Below are 16860 nucleotides of genomic sequence, written 5' to 3' on the forward strand. Positions count from 1 at the left end.
GGGAGGACTTACCTGACGGACGGTCAGGGAACAGGACGAGGAAACAGGAACGAGGAAACGACGGACGATCAGGGAACAGGACGAGGAAGCAGGAACGAGGAAACGACGGACGATCAGAGAACAGGACGAGGAAACGACGGACGATCAGGGAACAGGACGAGGAAACGACTGACGATCAGGGAACAGGACGAGGAAACGACGGACGATCAGGGAACAGGACGAGGAAACGACGAACGATCAGGGAAGAGGACGAGGAAACGACGGACGATCAGGGAACAGGACAAGGAAACGAAGGACGTCGGGGAACAGGACGAGGAAACGACGGACGATCAGGGAACAGGAACGAGGAAACGACGGACGATCAGGGAACAGGAACAAGGAAACGACGGACGTCAGGGAACAGGACGAGGAAACGACGGACGATCAGGGAACAGGACGGGGAAACAGGAACGAGGAAACGACTGACGATCAGGGAACAGGACGAGGAAACGACGGACGATCAGGGAACAGGATGAGGAAACGACGGACGTCAGGGAACAGGACGAGGAAACAGGAACGAGGAAACGACTGACGATCAGGAAACAGGACGAGGAAACGACGGACGATCAGGGAACAGGACGAGGAAACGACGGACGATCAGGGAACAGGATGAGGAAACGACGGACGTCAGGGAACAGGACGAGGAAACAGGAACGAGGAAACGACGGACGATCAGGGAACAGGACGAGGAAACGACGGACGATCAGGGAACAGGACGAGGAAACGACGGACGTCAGGGAACAGGACGAGGAAACAGGAACGAGGAAACGACGGACGATCAGGGAACAGGACGAGGAAACGACGGACGTCAGGGAACAGGACGAGGAAACAGGAACGAGGAAACAGGAACGAGGATCGACGGACGATCAGGGAACAGGACAAGGAAACGACGGACGATCAGGGAACAGGACGAGGAAACGACGGACGTCAGGGAACAGGACGAGGAAACGACGGACGATCAGGGAACAGGACGAGGAAACAGAAGATAATTATGAGCCTTTTGATTGGTATCTGAAAAAACAGTCCGTAAGTGACCCCCCCTTCCCCGCGTGTATGGGAGTGAATGGGCGCCACACCAACAGGCGAGTGTTGCAGTACTGCGCTCGGCCACTGAGCCCACGGTGGCGTACGGCGAGAGCGCGTGTGAAGGGGACCTGAGCGTTTCACGCAGAGGAGCTGCAGCAATGACAGAAATGTGTGTTTTAAACCATGTGAACCTGCTGCAGCTGACCTAAACACATAAATATAACCCCGAACAGAAGCATGAGAGCGTTTAAACGTCATGACCACAAGCCTGTGGTCACGACTGACACACACCGCTGAGGAGGCTGCAGCAGAAACCACCACAAGGGCATTGTGGGTAAAAGGAACAACAAAGTAAATAGTGTAAGTTCAGCCTCGTCGGGTGATTCTCTGTGTGTGTGTGTGTGTGTGTGTGTGTGTGTGTGTGTGTGTGTGTGTGTGTGTGTGTGTGACTGAAGCTGAACGAGTGAAGCAGCTGCTGCGACAGAGAACAGCTGGACCTGCTGAACATACCAGCGAGGCTCCACAGCAAAGCTCCGCAATCCTACTGTAGGCTACGCACACACACACACACGCACGCACGCACACACACACACACACACACGCACACTATGACATCACCTGTTCTATTGTAAACATGTTTGTGACCGATGCATTAAATCCTCAGGTGGTCAAACATATACATAACGTTAAATCACACACACACACACAAGCACACACACACACGCAAAGATCTTATTAATGGAATTCCATTGCTAGGCAACAGCCCTGGTCCTTGTTAACTTCCTGTCAGCTGATGCCATTCACATTCACTTCCACAGGAATCAAACTTGGACACATTTAGAAAGTTTGAAAACATTACTCTGACTTTTCTTGACTTTTTTTTCAACAAACTATGCCGTGAATGTTTCAGGGCGCACTCCCACTGTGCCTCCGTACCGTTCCCGAGCACGTGTCACGGCTAAAGTCTGGTTCCTTTGACCAGTGTGAGTGCAACCGTACCACGTCTAGGAGCGGCACGCTTGCCGTCCACGGCCCGTTTGGGAGAGGTGGGCTTTAGTAAAGCACGTTTGCACGTGTACGAGCACGAGCGTGCGCACGTGTACGAGCACGAGGCCTACTGCGGTTCTGAGGTCATTTCCTGTGCGCCTGTTGGGACGTAGAAAAAAGAAGGAGGGCCCATGCGCGGACATTTCAAACAATGGCGGTGAAAGGTTCACGTTGGTGTGATGCGGAGGTGGAGTGTTTACTGCAGATTTGGTCGATGAAAAGATTCAAAAACAGTCGACAAGACGCACAAAAACTCCGAGGTCTACGGAAAGATCTGCAAACAAAGCCACGCATCGCCATGACGTCATCAATGCGTGTGACGTGTTACGGCGTGATGACGTATAGGCAGCAAGAAGCATTCTCCGAGGCCCAGGTAGTGTGAGTACAAACGGGCCTGGAGGGGGGGACAAGGACCCTAAAGCACGGGGCACGGGACGGAGGCACAGTGGGAGGGCGCCCTCAGAAGCACCTTTGACTGACTCACACGACAGAAAACACGGCTCTCGTTCTTCATGGTAAATATTTTATTCTTTGAAGATGCGGCGTCTCCATGACACCGTCCTCCTCCTCCCCGTGCGTCCGTCCGTCCTCTAACCTATAATCCAGTGTGTGTACTGAGCTACTGACAGTGTTCAGAGCAAACACGAGCTGCTCTCTGCATAAATATTAACTATTAAACCATCACGTGTATAATCCCCATTTTTACAGTTACACAAACAAACACAAAGACGTCACTGTGCTGATGCTGTCGTCGGCACATGGACGCTGCACGCCAGTCTCAGTTCACGTTAACTTAAAGCGACTAAAGTGAGTTGACGCCTCGTTACTCTGGATCCAAACGGTCCGAGTCTCAGATCCTCCGTCCAGATTTCCAAAGTTCCTACGTCTCTGTCCGGGGGTCGTATTTACCAAGCGTCTTAGAAGAACTCAGAGTGCTCAGAGTTGACTAACGGCAGTAAGGGCCGTTATCGTTTCCATGACGATTCTGCCAACTGATGGTTGTGAGGGCCCCGAATCGTCAGCGTCACACTGTTGCATTTTCCCAGTGGCGAGATATCGAAGCCTTGTGATGACCTTTAGCTCTGCTGCGTGATGTTGCTGATGAGATGACGCCCGCTCCGTCTAAACCAGGGGTCTGCAACCCGCGGCTCCGGGGCCGCACGCGGCTCTTCAGCCCCTTTTTTGCACAGTGGACGGGGGGAAGACATTTGATCATGGAGGTCACATCCTAGGTCTACGGCCCGGCGTCTCGCCCTGCAGGGGGCTGATGTTGACTTGGTGACCCGCACTGATGCTGGATGAACCCCCCCAAAAAAAAACATTAGCTTAGGAAAATCCTGTTGCGTGGATGTTTAAGTTTGCTTTTCACACGATGGTTTCTCACCTGTGTGCTTGATTTGTGGTGAGAAATTAGCAAACAACCACAGTTTCAGGACAGGTAACAAAGGCAGGTAACAGTAACTTTATATAAACCTTTATAAGCTGTGACATCAAATCTGTTTTGCGGCTCCAGACAAATGTGATCCGGTGGAAGAGGGGGGGCACAGTAAAGGTTGCAGAGCCCTGGCCTACACGATACGGTTTAAACAGCTGCTCATCATCAAACAAAGCCAGGACGTCCTCCCGCTCCCTGAACGTCCGTGCACGTCTCTCTTCGCCTCAGTGCCGCCCCCTGCTGGCGACCCCTGACCCCTGAGGATGGACCCCTCTGGAGGTCTCTTAAATATCCTGGAGAGTAGGAGCGAAGCTTAGACTTAAGGAAGGTGATAAATAGCTTTTATTCTTGATGTTTTAGAGTTTGAGACTAAATTTAGCAAATTCTCCGGACTGTGAAGTGTAAAATGAAACTTTAAGACGCTTGATAAACACGGCCCCAGGTTTCCAAAGTTCTAACGTTGTGCAGAAAATCTTTTGCAATGTTTACTCTAAACCAAGGGGGGGTGGCGGGGCGTCCGGTCCTGGAGGGCCCCTGTCCTGCAGGTTTCAGGTTCCTCTCTGCTCTAACACACCTGAGTCTGATGCTCTGCTCGTTATTCAGCAGCTGAAGCTCGTCACAGTTTGATCATTGATTTTAAAGTTCTTCTACTAGTTTTTAAGTGTCTTAACGGCCCGGGCGACTAGAGGGCTCTGCACCTTGGTGCGGAGGCTCCTGTCTGCCCGGGTTGGGGGGGTCTCTGGTGGTGCTCCCTGTGACCTTGGACTGGGATCTCTCCCGGTGTGGTCGCCCCCCCCAAAGGGAGCTTCCTCTAGCCTCCTCTGTACATCAGGTCTCGCTGCCCGGCCATGTCTCTGTAGTGACAGCTAGTGTTTGTGTAGGTGTGAGTGTGTGTGTCTGTGTGTGTGTCAGCATGGCTATGTGTGTGTGTGTGTGTGTGTGTGTGTGTGTATGAACGTATATATATGTGTGTGTGTCTCTGTGCATGACTGTGGGTTCTTTTCACTTTCTTCTCCTGATTCTATTTGATGTTTCTCTTTTTCTGTACGTCTCTGTAACTCGGCACTTTGCGGAACTTTCTGTATGAAAAGCGACGTATAAATAAATAAAGGTTGATTTGATTTGATTGTCAGACTCAGGTGTGTGAGGGCAGGGAGGAACCTAACACATGCAGGACAGGGGCTCTCCAGGACCGGACGCCCCCCCCCCCCGCTCTAAACCTAAATTACACCAGTTAAATTACAACTGTGAGTATTTGTTGGTAAACTGTTACGGACTCTAGCGTCAGTCATTTCCAGGTGGATCTCATGAAACACATGGTCTGACACCAAGAGCTGCTTCTTTAAACATGAGTGTATCGCAGACACGTGTCTCTGTCTGTGACACACGCATCCGTTGTATGATTCATTAGCTAAAGTCTAGTGTTTGTGTGTATGATGACCACAGCCCATCAGTCCAGCTGTGCGGTTCACAGAGGCGGATCCTCTAATGAGCATCCATGCGTTTAATGTCTGATCCTCCGCAGTCTCTCTCTCCCTCTCTCTCTCTCTCTCTCTCTCTCTCTCTCTCTCTAGGTTTTGTACATCTGGTGGTTTCCTCCCGCGGCGCTCGGAGGCAGCGCGCCGCTAGCTCCTGCCTGGACGTCAACGAACCCCATCCTCTGTCTCCTCTTCCTCTGCTCCGTCATCTATGGGAACACAGGAGGGACAATAAGTTGGTTTAGTTTCAAGATCACTGCACACCTACATAAACCTGATGCACGTTTTCGTATGCGTGTAAATACCTGCTCCTTCAGCTCCGTCAGCTGAGTCGTCAGCGTCATCACCACCTTCATCGTGGCTCCCAGTTTGTCCTGTAGCATCCTCATCTCGTTCTGCTCCCCGTCACCGTCGGTTACCACCAGAGACATCGCCTGCATCCGTGGAAACCAGTCCAAGTTGTTGCCCTGAAACAAAAGGTGTGTTAGTGACATCACATCACACCACATCACGTCCGCGTGCTCTGGATCCTCCGGTTCTTTAGCTCGGGTCTTACCTTGATCATGTGAGCCACGTAGCTCTCGGGTCCGGTGTAGTCCGTCTTGTTCTTCTCGCGCACCAGGACGATGAAGTACAGGTAGTTCCAGATGTTGTGCTCCAGTTTGATGTGTTCTTCAAACGACACGGTCTTATTGTCAAACTTATCTCTCTCCAAACCTGCAGCAACACAAAACCGGAGGGGGGCAGTTTAAAATCATCTCATCTTCAGCCTCTGATCCGGGGTCAGGTCTCGGGGGCAGCAGCTCCAGCAGGGGACCCCAAACTTCCCTTTCCCGGGCCACATTAACCAGCTCTAACTGGGGGATCCTGAGGCGTTCCCAGGCCAGTGTGGAGATCTAATCTCTCCACCTGGTCCTGGGTCTTCCCCGAGGCCTCCTCCCAGCTGGACGTGCCTGGAACACCTCCCTAGGGAGGCGCCCAGGGTTCATCCTTACCAGATGATCCTGAACCACCTCAACTGTCTGGAGCGTCTTTGTTTAATTAATCATTTTGTTCACTTTGTATTTGTTTAGTCCTCCTGTACGGAGCGCTTTTATTTTGTACTTTTGGCCTTTTTCTGACGACTTTGGTTTTCTTCCTCCTGTGCGGAGTGATTTTTTTTGTTTGTGGCTTTTTCCCTGCGCCACGTTCTTGTCGCCAAGATAATAAATACAGTGTTGATCCGCAAACCTCCGCATCTGAGTCCTCTTTCCTGCCAGGGCCTGACAATTTCCATCATTTGGTCACACTTTGAAATCTTGTTCTTGGACTAAAGTTCTTAATAAAATGAGAAAATATTTCAAAAAAGTGTAGAAAATAGGCTTTTCAATGTGGTTATGTCATATAGTCGATTTATTCATTCATTAAATTACCAGAAAATACGTTTTACCCTGAGATATACGGGTGTTGGGATAAAAGATGTTGGACAAATCTCTGCTCTCTAAAGCCACCAGACTCCATTGACAGAAGCAGTGATTTTACCTCTGTTGCTGTTCTACGGCTGCCTCCAGCGGTTTGTTAGGGCGCCCTCCCACTGTGCCTCCGTCCCCGTGCTTTAGGGTCCTTGTCCCCCCCCTCCAGGCCCGTTTGTACTCACACTACCTGGGCCTCGGAGAATGCTTCTTGCTGCCTATACGTCATCACGCCGTAACACGTCACACGCATTGATGACGTCATGGCGATGCGTGGCTTTGTTTCCAGATCTTTCCGTAGACCTCGGAGTTTTTGTGCGTCTTGTCGACTGTTTTTGAATCTTTTCATCGACCAAATCTGCAGTAAACACTCCACCTCCGCATCACACCAACGTGAACCTTTCACCGCCATTGTTTGAAATGTCCGCGCATGGTCCCTCCTTCTTTTTTCTACGTCCCAACAGGCGCACAGGAAATGACCTCAGAACCGCCGTAGGCCTCGTGCTCGTACACGTGCGCACGCTCGTGCTCGTACATGTGCAAACGTGCTTTACTAAAGACCACCTCTCTCAGACGGGCCGTGGACGGCAAGCGTGCCGCTCCTAGACGTGGTACGGTTGCACTCACACTGGTCAAAGGAACCAGACTTCAGCCGTGACACGTGCTCGGGCACGGTACGGAGTCACAGTGGGAGTGCGCTCATAGTTGTAGTTGTAGTAGTTGTTTGTACCACCAACCACAACCACACCTTTAAACACCTGAACCGTGACTTTAAGAACCCGACGCGTGTTTGTGTTTTCCACTCACCGCAGATGAAACACGTCGTCTTCAGAATCTCCTCCTTCTTCTGTTTCTCGCTCCTCAGGTCGGCGAACGTGTCGATGATGACGCCGAAGATCAAGTTCAGGACGATGATGATGACGATGAAGTAGAAGAGCAGGTCGTACACCACCCGGGCCGGGAACAACGGCTCCTACACACACACACGCACACACACGCACACACACACACACACACGCACGCACGCACACACGCATATACACACACACACACACACAAACAGACACACACACACACACACACACACACACACACGCACGCACACACACACACACACACACACACACACGCACAGACACGCACGCACAGACACACACACACAGACACAGACACACACACACACACACACACACACACACACACAGTCACACATCCACACACACACACAGACACACACACACACACACACACACAGCCAAAGACACACACACACACGCACACACACACAGACACGCACGCACAGACACACACACACAGACACAGACACACACAGACACACACACACAGACACACACACGCACACACACACAGACACACACACATACGCACGCATACACACACACACACACACACACACAGACACACACACACACACACACACACACACACACACATACACACACACACAGTCACACATCCACACACACACACACACACACACACACACACACACACACACACACACACACACACACACACACACACAGTCACACATCCACACACACACACAGACACACACACACACACACACACACACACACACACACACACACAGACAAAGACACACACACACACACACACACACACACACACACACACACACAGACACAGTCACACATCCACACACACACACACACACACACACACACACACACACACACACACGTATAAACCTTTAATTAGTACATTTAAGTTGCAGCAACTGTCTTTTTTAACACAACTGTTAAAAAACAGAAAAGCGTTGTTTACGTTCTTGGACGGCTTTCGGAGCACGTCTCCGACTCCTCCTCCGTTCCTCAGCCCGTGGTTCAACACGGTGACGATGCACATCAGCAGCGTGTCGCACGCTCGCTCCGTGCTCGGCTCCTCTTCTGAAACACACGACAACAACAGGCGGCGTCACTGCGCCTCAATGATACTCAAGCGTTTAGATCGTCTCCTGACTAAACTCACGGACTCTCACCTTCCTCCTCAGGGACAGCGGCGGCGGCGGCGGCGCTCTCTGCGGTGCAGCTGACGCCGTCTGCCGAACACGAATTGAGGAAATCCTGGGAAGCTTCGCTCTGGTGAGGAGCTGAACACACAAACAACACAGGGCGACGTATTAGAAGAGGGTACAGAGTTTGTTTGGTCGTCAGTGATGTCATAAAGGCGCCGCGTTACCTGCAGCGATCTGCGCCAGCGGGTCGACCTCCATGATGAAGTCCTCCTTCAGGCAGAGGAAGCCAACGATGGAGAAGAGGTAGACGAGGATGAGAGCGAGCAGCGCCGTCAGCAGGATGGAGCGGCCGTTACGAGTGACGCTCTTGATCACGTTGAACAGAGTCTCCTCCCGGTAGATGAGGTCGAACAGCTGCACGGAGACGAACATTCAGAGAGTGTGTGCGGCTGTGTGTGTGTCTGTGTGTGTGTGTGTGTGTGTGTGTCTGTGTGTGTGTGTGTCACGTGTTTACCAGGATGCTGTAGAAGAGCTCGTGGACGAACAGTCCCAGTGTGGAGGTGAGGACGTACGCCAGGTGGTAGATGAACTCCACATCCATCACCATGGCTTTGTATCCCATGATAAACGTCCCGTTGTTGCCCACGAAGCTCACGACAAACACCACCTTATTGATCAGCTGGAGGGGAAACAGGAACACACACACACTTTAGTTGTATCTGGTGAGTGTGCCCAGGTGCACGATGGGTAACGCGCTGTCACTCACGTTGAGCGAGCCCAGCAGGATGAGCGTGTTGCCGATGCCCAGGTGGTAGATGGAGCGCAGGATGAGAGCGATGGTGAGAGGCTGCAAGCCGTAACGCTGGGAGAACAAGCCCAACACGGAGAGACCGGTCAGGACCCAGAACAGCATCAACAACAGGGAGTCATCGATCGCCCCCGCTGGGAGAGAGAGAGAGAGAGAGAGAGAGAGAGAGAGAGGGGGAAAGAGAGAGAGAGAGAGAATGACTACAGTACGTGCAGCAGTGCTAAGAGTACACTCAGCAGTGCTAACGGTATGTGCAGCAGTGCTAACAGTACGTGCAGCAGTGCTAACAGTGCGTGCAGCAGTGCTAAGAGTACGCGCAGCAGTGCTAACAGTACGTGCAGCAGTGCTAACAGTGCGTGCAGCAGTGCTAACAGCACGTGCAGCAGTACTAAGAGTACGTGCAGCAGTGCTAACAGTACGCGCAGCAGTGCTAACAGCGCTCGCAGCAGTGCTAACAGCGCGTGCAGCAGTGCTAACAGTACGTGCAGCAGTACTAACAGTACGGCAGCAGTGCTAACAGTACGTGCAGCAGTGCTAACAGCCTGTGCAGCAGTGCTAACAGTACGTGCAGCAGTACTAACAGTACGTGCAGCAGTGCTAACAGTATGTGCAGCAGTGCTAACAGTATGTGCAGCAGTGCTAACAGTACATGCAGCAGTGCTAACAGTACGTTCAGCAGTGCTAACAGCACGTTCAGCAGTGCTAACAGTACGCGCAGCAGTGCTAACAGTACGTGCAGCAGTGCTAAGAGCACGTGCAGCAGTGCTAACAGTACGTGCAGCAGTGCTAACAGTACGCGCAGCAGTACCTTGTCCTGAGGCGTACGGGTAGAAGAAGGCGATGATGAGGTTGATGAAGACGGCGAGGTTGAAGGAGATGGTTCCCCACAGAGACATCCTCCTGGAGAACCAGTACAACACCGGCATACCTGAGAGACACACACACACACACACACACAATAAAGTCAGATAATAGTGTTTTTCAGTGGTGAAAGAAACACTCTTTTACTCGCTGTCTGCAGCTGTTGTCGACACAAAGATCTGCCAGTAGACAATTGTGTGTGTGTGCGTGTGTGTGTGTGTGTGTGTGTGTGCTCGCGTGCGCTCACTCCTCAGCTTCTTCTGCCACTCCATCTCTCCGTGGAGGAAAGAGGTTTGTTCGAAGAAGTGCGTGACCTTTGACCCCTGCTCGTCCTGCTCCGTGGTGTTGAACACTCGGATCTTTGACTCCTCCGTCAGAAACTCACAGATGGGATGAACCGGGAACACGATCTGCTCCATGCTGCGGTCGTCACGGACGATCTGGAGAGGCCGACGTACACGTTACATTATATAAACTTTAGTGGTGTGAGTCCCAATGCTACCTTCATCCGTGCTGTAGTCATAGAAACAGAGCTGGATAGACAGGACATTGAGCTGTTTGCCGTGGTCATTTGACCGATACAAAACAAACTGGCAATTGGAGCAGCACCAGTAGTAGTATTAGCAGTAGCATTAGCAGTAGCAGCTGTAGTAGTACCTCTATCTGTGAAGTGAGCTGGTCGTAGTACTCCAGTGGGTCCTGTTCCACTACAGCAGCTGGAGCGGTGGACTTCAACATCTGGGACAGAGGACGGTTGTTCAGGTTCAGCTGCAGACAGAAGAACACAAACAGCATCGTTATGTGAGTACTGCTACGGTAGTCCTACAGTACTCCTACATTACTGCCACAGTACTGCTACAGTACTGCTTAAGCACTGCTACAGTACTTATTCAGTACTCCTACAGTACTTCTACAGTACTCCTACAGTACTGTAGAAGTACTGTAGGAGTACTGCTACAGTGCTGCTACAGTACTCCTACAGTACTGCTACTGTACTGCTATAGTACTACATCAGTACTGCTATAGTACTGCTATAGTACTGCTATAGTACTCCTACAGTACTGCCTCAGTACTCCTACAGTACTGCTATAGTACTGCTACAGTGCTGCCTCAGTACTCCTACAGTACTCCTACAGTACTGCTACAGTACTCCTACAGTACTCCTACAGTACTCCTACAGTACTGCTATGGTAATACTTCAGTACTGCTACAGTACTGCTACAGCACTGCTATAGTACTGCTATAGTGCTGCTACAGTACTACATCAGTACTGCTATAGTACTGCTACAGTATTCCTGACATCACACATCCCAGTAGGACGGAGCGTGTACCATGGAGGAGATCCCCTCCTCGCCCTCTTTGCTGTTCTTCTGAGGTTTCAGGAGGTTCTGCAGGACCTTGTTGTGTCTGGCCAGCTGCAAACAAACAAACAACCAAACGAGAGAAAGGTTACGCACAGAGTGGGAGCAACCGTCAGCCAATCACTGAGCACAGAAGGATCCAGGCGGCCAATGAGGAGCTGGTGTTTAGTCACCTGCTGTGCCAGGATGTAGATGTTGTGTCCCACCTCACGGGGAGAAACCTCCACCCCCTCACACTCACTCTCCTGCTGGTAGGCCTTCTTTATCACCTCCACCTGCACACACACACACACACACACACATATTTGTATCACACGTTGAACACATCATTATCAGGTGTTTTAAATCAACGCTGCTGACAGGATCTGACCAGCTCTCGGGGTCGGAGGTTGAACAGGATCCTCTCTGCGTTCTCGCTGTCGTGGCGACTCTCCATCAGCGCCAACAGCAGCTTGGAGGCGTTGTCCTGGAAACCAGGAAGGAAAACAACATATTAAAAGGATGTTTCCTTGTATTCAAATATATTAAAAGCTTTATTCAGGGTTTGGATGATGCTGTTTGACGTGTACGGTGGCTCTGAGTGGTCAAACAGCTCTTGACTAAATGCACCTTCAGCTGCAGCACCATCTCCATCTGATACCGACACAGAGGACTGATGTCGTTCAGGATCAGAGCCGTGATGATGTCGATACCGTTGGACTCGTGGGTCACGATGCACGTCTGCAACACACACACACACACACACAAACACACACACACGGACACACACACACACACACACACACAAACACACACACACGGACACACACACACACACACACGGAAAACAGAAAGTGAGGCTGATGTCCATGCAGAGCTTCCCTACCTCTCACTGGCGTGCACAGGAAAGGGGGAGGACGTGCAACAGGTGCCCTTTATCTTCCTTTTCGCCCCCGCCCTTCTAAAAGTCTGTGCACGCCACTGCCGCCTCCATAACTCTGACTCTGACGTCTCAGGTCACCTGGTTCTCCTGGCAGGGGCCCTGGCAGTACTCAGTGAGCGTCTCCAGCGTCTGAGTGATCAGGTGCACGTTGGATTCGTTGATGTAGAGGCCCAGGAGGCCCAGGCCTCCGGTGGTGCTTCCACACATGATGTCCAGGAACTGGAGGGTCTCACACACCAAGTTGTAGTTGGTCTTATTGTTCTGGCAGCGCAGGAAGTTCTGGAAAACACACGCAAAGTCAAAAAGGATAAAAGAGTCATTCTCACTTCGTCGGTTCAGCATTACAGCGTTAAGAATCTGATTCATGCACCAAAGTCATCTTCAGTCCAACTGAGTTTCCATGTTTCTGGTTAAACAGTCGTGTGTTCACAGTTCTGTGTCTTCTCATCAGTTATCGTTCAGGACGCCCACCTGCAGGTCGTGGTTGTGGTTCTCACACAGCAGCTGGAGGAACCTCAGGATGGGCTTCATGATGGTCACAGCCGGTCCCATCTCCGTCTCCACCTCCCGCTGCTCTGCTGCTACAGGTTGAACTGGGAGGGCGGAGGCGCCCGCTGCCGGGGCGATGGACTGGGCCTGCACCAACAACGGGTGACCTCCAGTACCAGGAAGTACCAACGCTGAGGATCCACCTGCAAAGAGACAGGAAACATTAATATTATCCAGTAGGGGACTCCATAGTTCTGCTGGGAGACTTCAACGCCCACGTGGGCAACGATGGAGACACCTGGAGAGGCTGATTGGGGGGAACGGCCTCCCTGATCTAAATCCGAGTGGTTGTCTGTTATAAGACCTCTGTGCTGGTCCTGGATTATCTATAACAAACACCATGTTGGAACAGAAGGAGGCTCAGTGTACGTGGTACCAGAGCACCCTAGGCCAAAGGTTGATGATTGATTTTGTGATGGTCTCATCTGATCTGAGGCCGTATGTTTTGCACACTCGGGTCAAGAGAGGGGCAGAGCTGTCAGCTGATCACCATCTGGGGATGAGTGGGTCAGAGGATGGGGAAGGTTCTGGACAGACCGGGTAAACCCAAACGAGTAGTGCGGGTGAACTGGGAGTGTCTGGAGGAGGCCCCTGTCCCAGAGACCTTCAACTCACACCTCCGGAGGAGCTTTTCTGGCGTCCCTGTGGAGGTTGGGGGCATTGAACCGGAGTGGGCAATGTTCAAAGCTTCCACTGCTGAAGCTGCAGCGGTGAGCTGTGACCTCAAGGTCTCAGGGGCCTCAAGGGGCGGGGACCCTGGACCACCGTGGTGGACCCCGGGGGTCAGGGTCCCCCTGAAGAAGGAGGCCTTCAGGATCTGGTCTCCCAGAAGACTCCGGAGGTGGTTCTGAGGTCCCCACAGGTCTGAAGGGCTGCAGCCTCTGCTGGGTCAGAGGCAAAGCAGTGGGTGTGGGAGGAGTTAGGAGAGGTCATGGAGAAGGACTTTCGGGCGGCACCAAGGTGCTTCTGGAAAACCATTCAGCACCTCAGGAGGGGGAAACGGGGAACAGTCGAAGCTGTTTACAGTAAGGACGGGACGCTGGTGACCTCAGCCGATGAGGTAATCGGGCGGTGGAAGGACTTTGAGGAACTCCTTAATCCGACTAACACGCCCTCTTTTGTAGAGGCAGAGCTGGAGGCTGATGGGGAATCATTGTCAATAGAGGAGAATCGGAGCAGCGGGGCGGTGCTGCAGTCGCTCTACCGCACCTTTGTGACGAAAAGAGAGCTGAGGAAGACAAAGCTCTGGATCTACCCTCAGTCCTGGTTCCTACCCTCACCTGTGGTCATGGAAAGGGAAGTTTGGGGTCCCCTGCTGGAGCTGCTGCCCCCGGGACCCGACCACAGTCAAAAGTTGCATTGTTGACAAAAACAACAGCAGCATTTTAAAGTGAATCTCTTTTTTAACAACAGAATAAAACGACTTTTAAAGGTGAAGTGACAGGAAACGATAAAACCAGAGAATGAAACCATCAGACGGGTTTGAAGAGAAGTGACTCACCGTTCTCCAGCTCCTTCTCGTTGGCCTTGTGCGTCATCTCTCCCACGTTCACGGACACCGTCGCTTTTATATCCGTCTGCGCTTCTTTCATGCGGTCGTGGAGAACCTTGAAGAACTTCTCAGACTTGTTGTCGCCCATCATCAGTTTGAAGAAGGAGTTCTGCGGGAGAGCGGTCGGTTCATTCACATGCACTGCTGCTGTTGACGTGGCGTCTGCTAGTGGTGTTGTACGCACCTGTATCTCCGTGTTCCCCCCCTCCAGCAGGCAGATGGCCAGCTGGATGCTCTCCTGGAAGATCTTGTCGTTCTTGGTGCTCATCACCAGATCTGTGAACAGCTTCGTTCCTCCTTCTCTGTCCAGACGACACTGAACCGCAGCCACCGCCGCCCAGTCCCGCTCCTGCTCCACGCCTGACACACACACGCACACACACACACACACACACACACACACACACACACACACACACACACACACACACACACACACACACACACACACACACACACACACACACACACACACACACACACACACACACACACACACGGAATAAACTTATTAAGAAAGCAATTTTAACAGGATACATGACAATATAGATTATTCTTTGTTTGGATCCCCTTGAGCTTCCACAAAGTGGTCTCTAGTCTTCCTGTACAGTAATAAGGGTGACTTGGTGGGTGTGGTGGTTAGCACTGTCGCCTCACAGCGAGAGGGTTCCTGGTTTGAATCCCGGCTGGGGCCCTTCTGTGTGGAGTTTGCATGTTGTCCCCGTGTCTGCGTGGGTTTTCTCCGGGTTCTCCGGTTTCCTCCCACAGTCCAAAGACGTGCAGGTGTTCGGTTCATTGATGACTCTAAATCACCCGTAGGTGTGAATGGTTGTCTGTCTCTGTTCGTCTCTATGTGTCCTGTGATAGACTGGCGTCCTGTCCAGGGTGGACCCCGCCTCACGCCTGATGTCAGCTGGGATCGGCTCCAGCCCCCAGAGACCCAGACAGGGACAAGAGGCTGAAGATGAATGAATGTAACTTTTACAGGAGCAGATACTGACACACAAGACAAGAGCGCCCTCTGTCACTGTGAAAATAATTTTGTTGAATGAAGGGATGAAAGGGCAGCATTGTAAACTGGAGAGAAGTGGTGTCTCAGACCTCCTCCTCTGGTTAGCCATGGTCCAGTCCCAGCCTGGTCCTGGTCCTGGTGTCTCAGACCTCCTCCTCTGGTTAGCCATGGTCCAGTCCCAGCCTGGTCCTGGTCCTGGTGTGTCAGACCTCCTCCTCTGGTTAGCCATGGTCCAGTCCCAGCCTGGTCCTGGTCCTGGTGTCTCAGACCTCCTCCTCTGGTTAGCCATGGTCCAGTCCCAGCCTGGTCCTGGTCCTGGTGTCTCAGACCTCCTCCTCTGGTTAGCCATGGTCCAGTCCCAGCCTGGTCCTGGTCCTGGTGTCTCAGACCTCCTCCTCTGGTTAGCCATGGTTTCTCTTCTTCTTTTCCTCCTCTTTCAAACCTTCGGTCCTCTCGGTCCAGGATGTGGACATTGTTGTCATCAAAGGAGTGGGCTTTCTCCTTGAGGTGTGAGTGGGCAGCAGAGTCCAGGCCTGAGGAGTGAGCTCTTTCTCAACCACTTTGGTTTTCTTTCTGGAAGCAGCTGCTGTTTTCACAAAGGTCCAGCTGGGGGGCTGCAGGTTGTGAGGGTGCCTCTCAGGTGCTTGCAATCTTCCCCTTGGGCCTGTGAGCTGGTGGGTCTGTTATCAGCTCTGTGTGCAGGGTTCTGATAACGCCAAGCTTGTGTTCCAGGGGGTGGTGAGAGTCAAACAGTAGATCCTGATCTGTGTGAGTGGGTTTTCTGTTTACCCCAATGTGGAGGCTCCTGTCATCAGCTGCTGCAGAGGTTTGCTGTTATTTTCAGCAGCATTAGTGGTTAAAAAAGACCTTTGAATGCCTTCACCGTGCTGCCCCGAGCTAATCACTGTTAGCTACGTCCGGCTGTTAGCGTCTCTCCAGGATTTCCCGTTAATAGTTGTTGTCTGTGAATCACTAATCAAACTTTTACTATTGCATCCTGTGAACATCAGGACAACACTGCACCTGTGACTCTCTGCTGCCTCAGACATCAATGCTCCAACAACGCACCTCATTTTAGGACCAGCGCACCCACAGGCACAAAGACAGGCGCGTATGCTACCTATCTACCTGCGTCTGTCTGAAATGTGCAATGAAAGAATCGCTGCGCTGTGCGGTGCTTTGCCCCGGGTGCAAGAAGGACCCCAGGGTGTGTCCGTGTGAAGCGGCGTACCTGAAGCTCCGAGCTCGGCCAGGTCGTTCTTGGGCGTGTTCTTCTTGTTTGGAAACAAGTAGTTCTGCAGCAAAACCTTCCGCAGAGAA

The 16860-nt window shown here is 52.0% G+C and overlaps 1 protein-coding gene across 2 annotated transcripts in view; it reads right to left on the minus strand.

The window, feature by feature from the left end:
* Nucleotides 1–2679: 2679 nt before the first annotated feature.
* The window catches only part of itpr3 (inositol 1,4,5-trisphosphate receptor, type 3), a 71327-nt gene continuing 57146 nt past the window's right edge, over nt 2680–16860 (minus strand). For both annotated transcript variants that reach the window (XM_083919994.1, XM_083919993.1), the window contains 21 exons: nt 16772–16860; nt 14713–14888; nt 14478–14637; nt 12899–13119; nt 12506–12706; nt 12115–12225; nt 11876–11971; nt 11679–11780; nt 11476–11559; nt 10802–10912; nt 10392–10584; nt 10092–10211; nt 9242–9417; nt 8990–9154; nt 8700–8889; nt 8500–8610; nt 8286–8407; nt 7284–7449; nt 5582–5742; nt 5331–5492; nt 2680–5234 (listed from right to left, as the gene is read on the minus strand). The exon at nt 16772–16860 is cut by the window's right edge and continues 5 nt beyond it. In XM_083919994.1, the coding sequence (XP_083776120.1) occupies nt 5118–5234; nt 5331–5492; nt 5582–5742; nt 7284–7449; nt 8286–8407; nt 8500–8610; nt 8700–8889; nt 8990–9154; nt 9242–9417; nt 10092–10211; nt 10392–10584; nt 10802–10912; nt 11476–11559; nt 11679–11780; nt 11876–11971; nt 12115–12225; nt 12506–12706; nt 12899–13119; nt 14478–14637; nt 14713–14888; nt 16772–16860 (3034 nt within the window). In that variant the 3' untranslated portion in view covers nt 2680–5117. The remainder of the gene's footprint in view (nt 5235–5330; nt 5493–5581; nt 5743–7283; nt 7450–8285; nt 8408–8499; nt 8611–8699; nt 8890–8989; nt 9155–9241; nt 9418–10091; nt 10212–10391; nt 10585–10801; nt 10913–11475; nt 11560–11678; nt 11781–11875; nt 11972–12114; nt 12226–12505; nt 12707–12898; nt 13120–14477; nt 14638–14712; nt 14889–16771) is intronic.

Source organism: Echiichthys vipera, assembly GCF_963691815.1.
Source record: "Echiichthys vipera genome assembly, chromosome: 9".
Lineage (NCBI taxonomy): Eukaryota > Metazoa > Chordata > Actinopteri > Perciformes > Trachinidae > Echiichthys > Echiichthys vipera.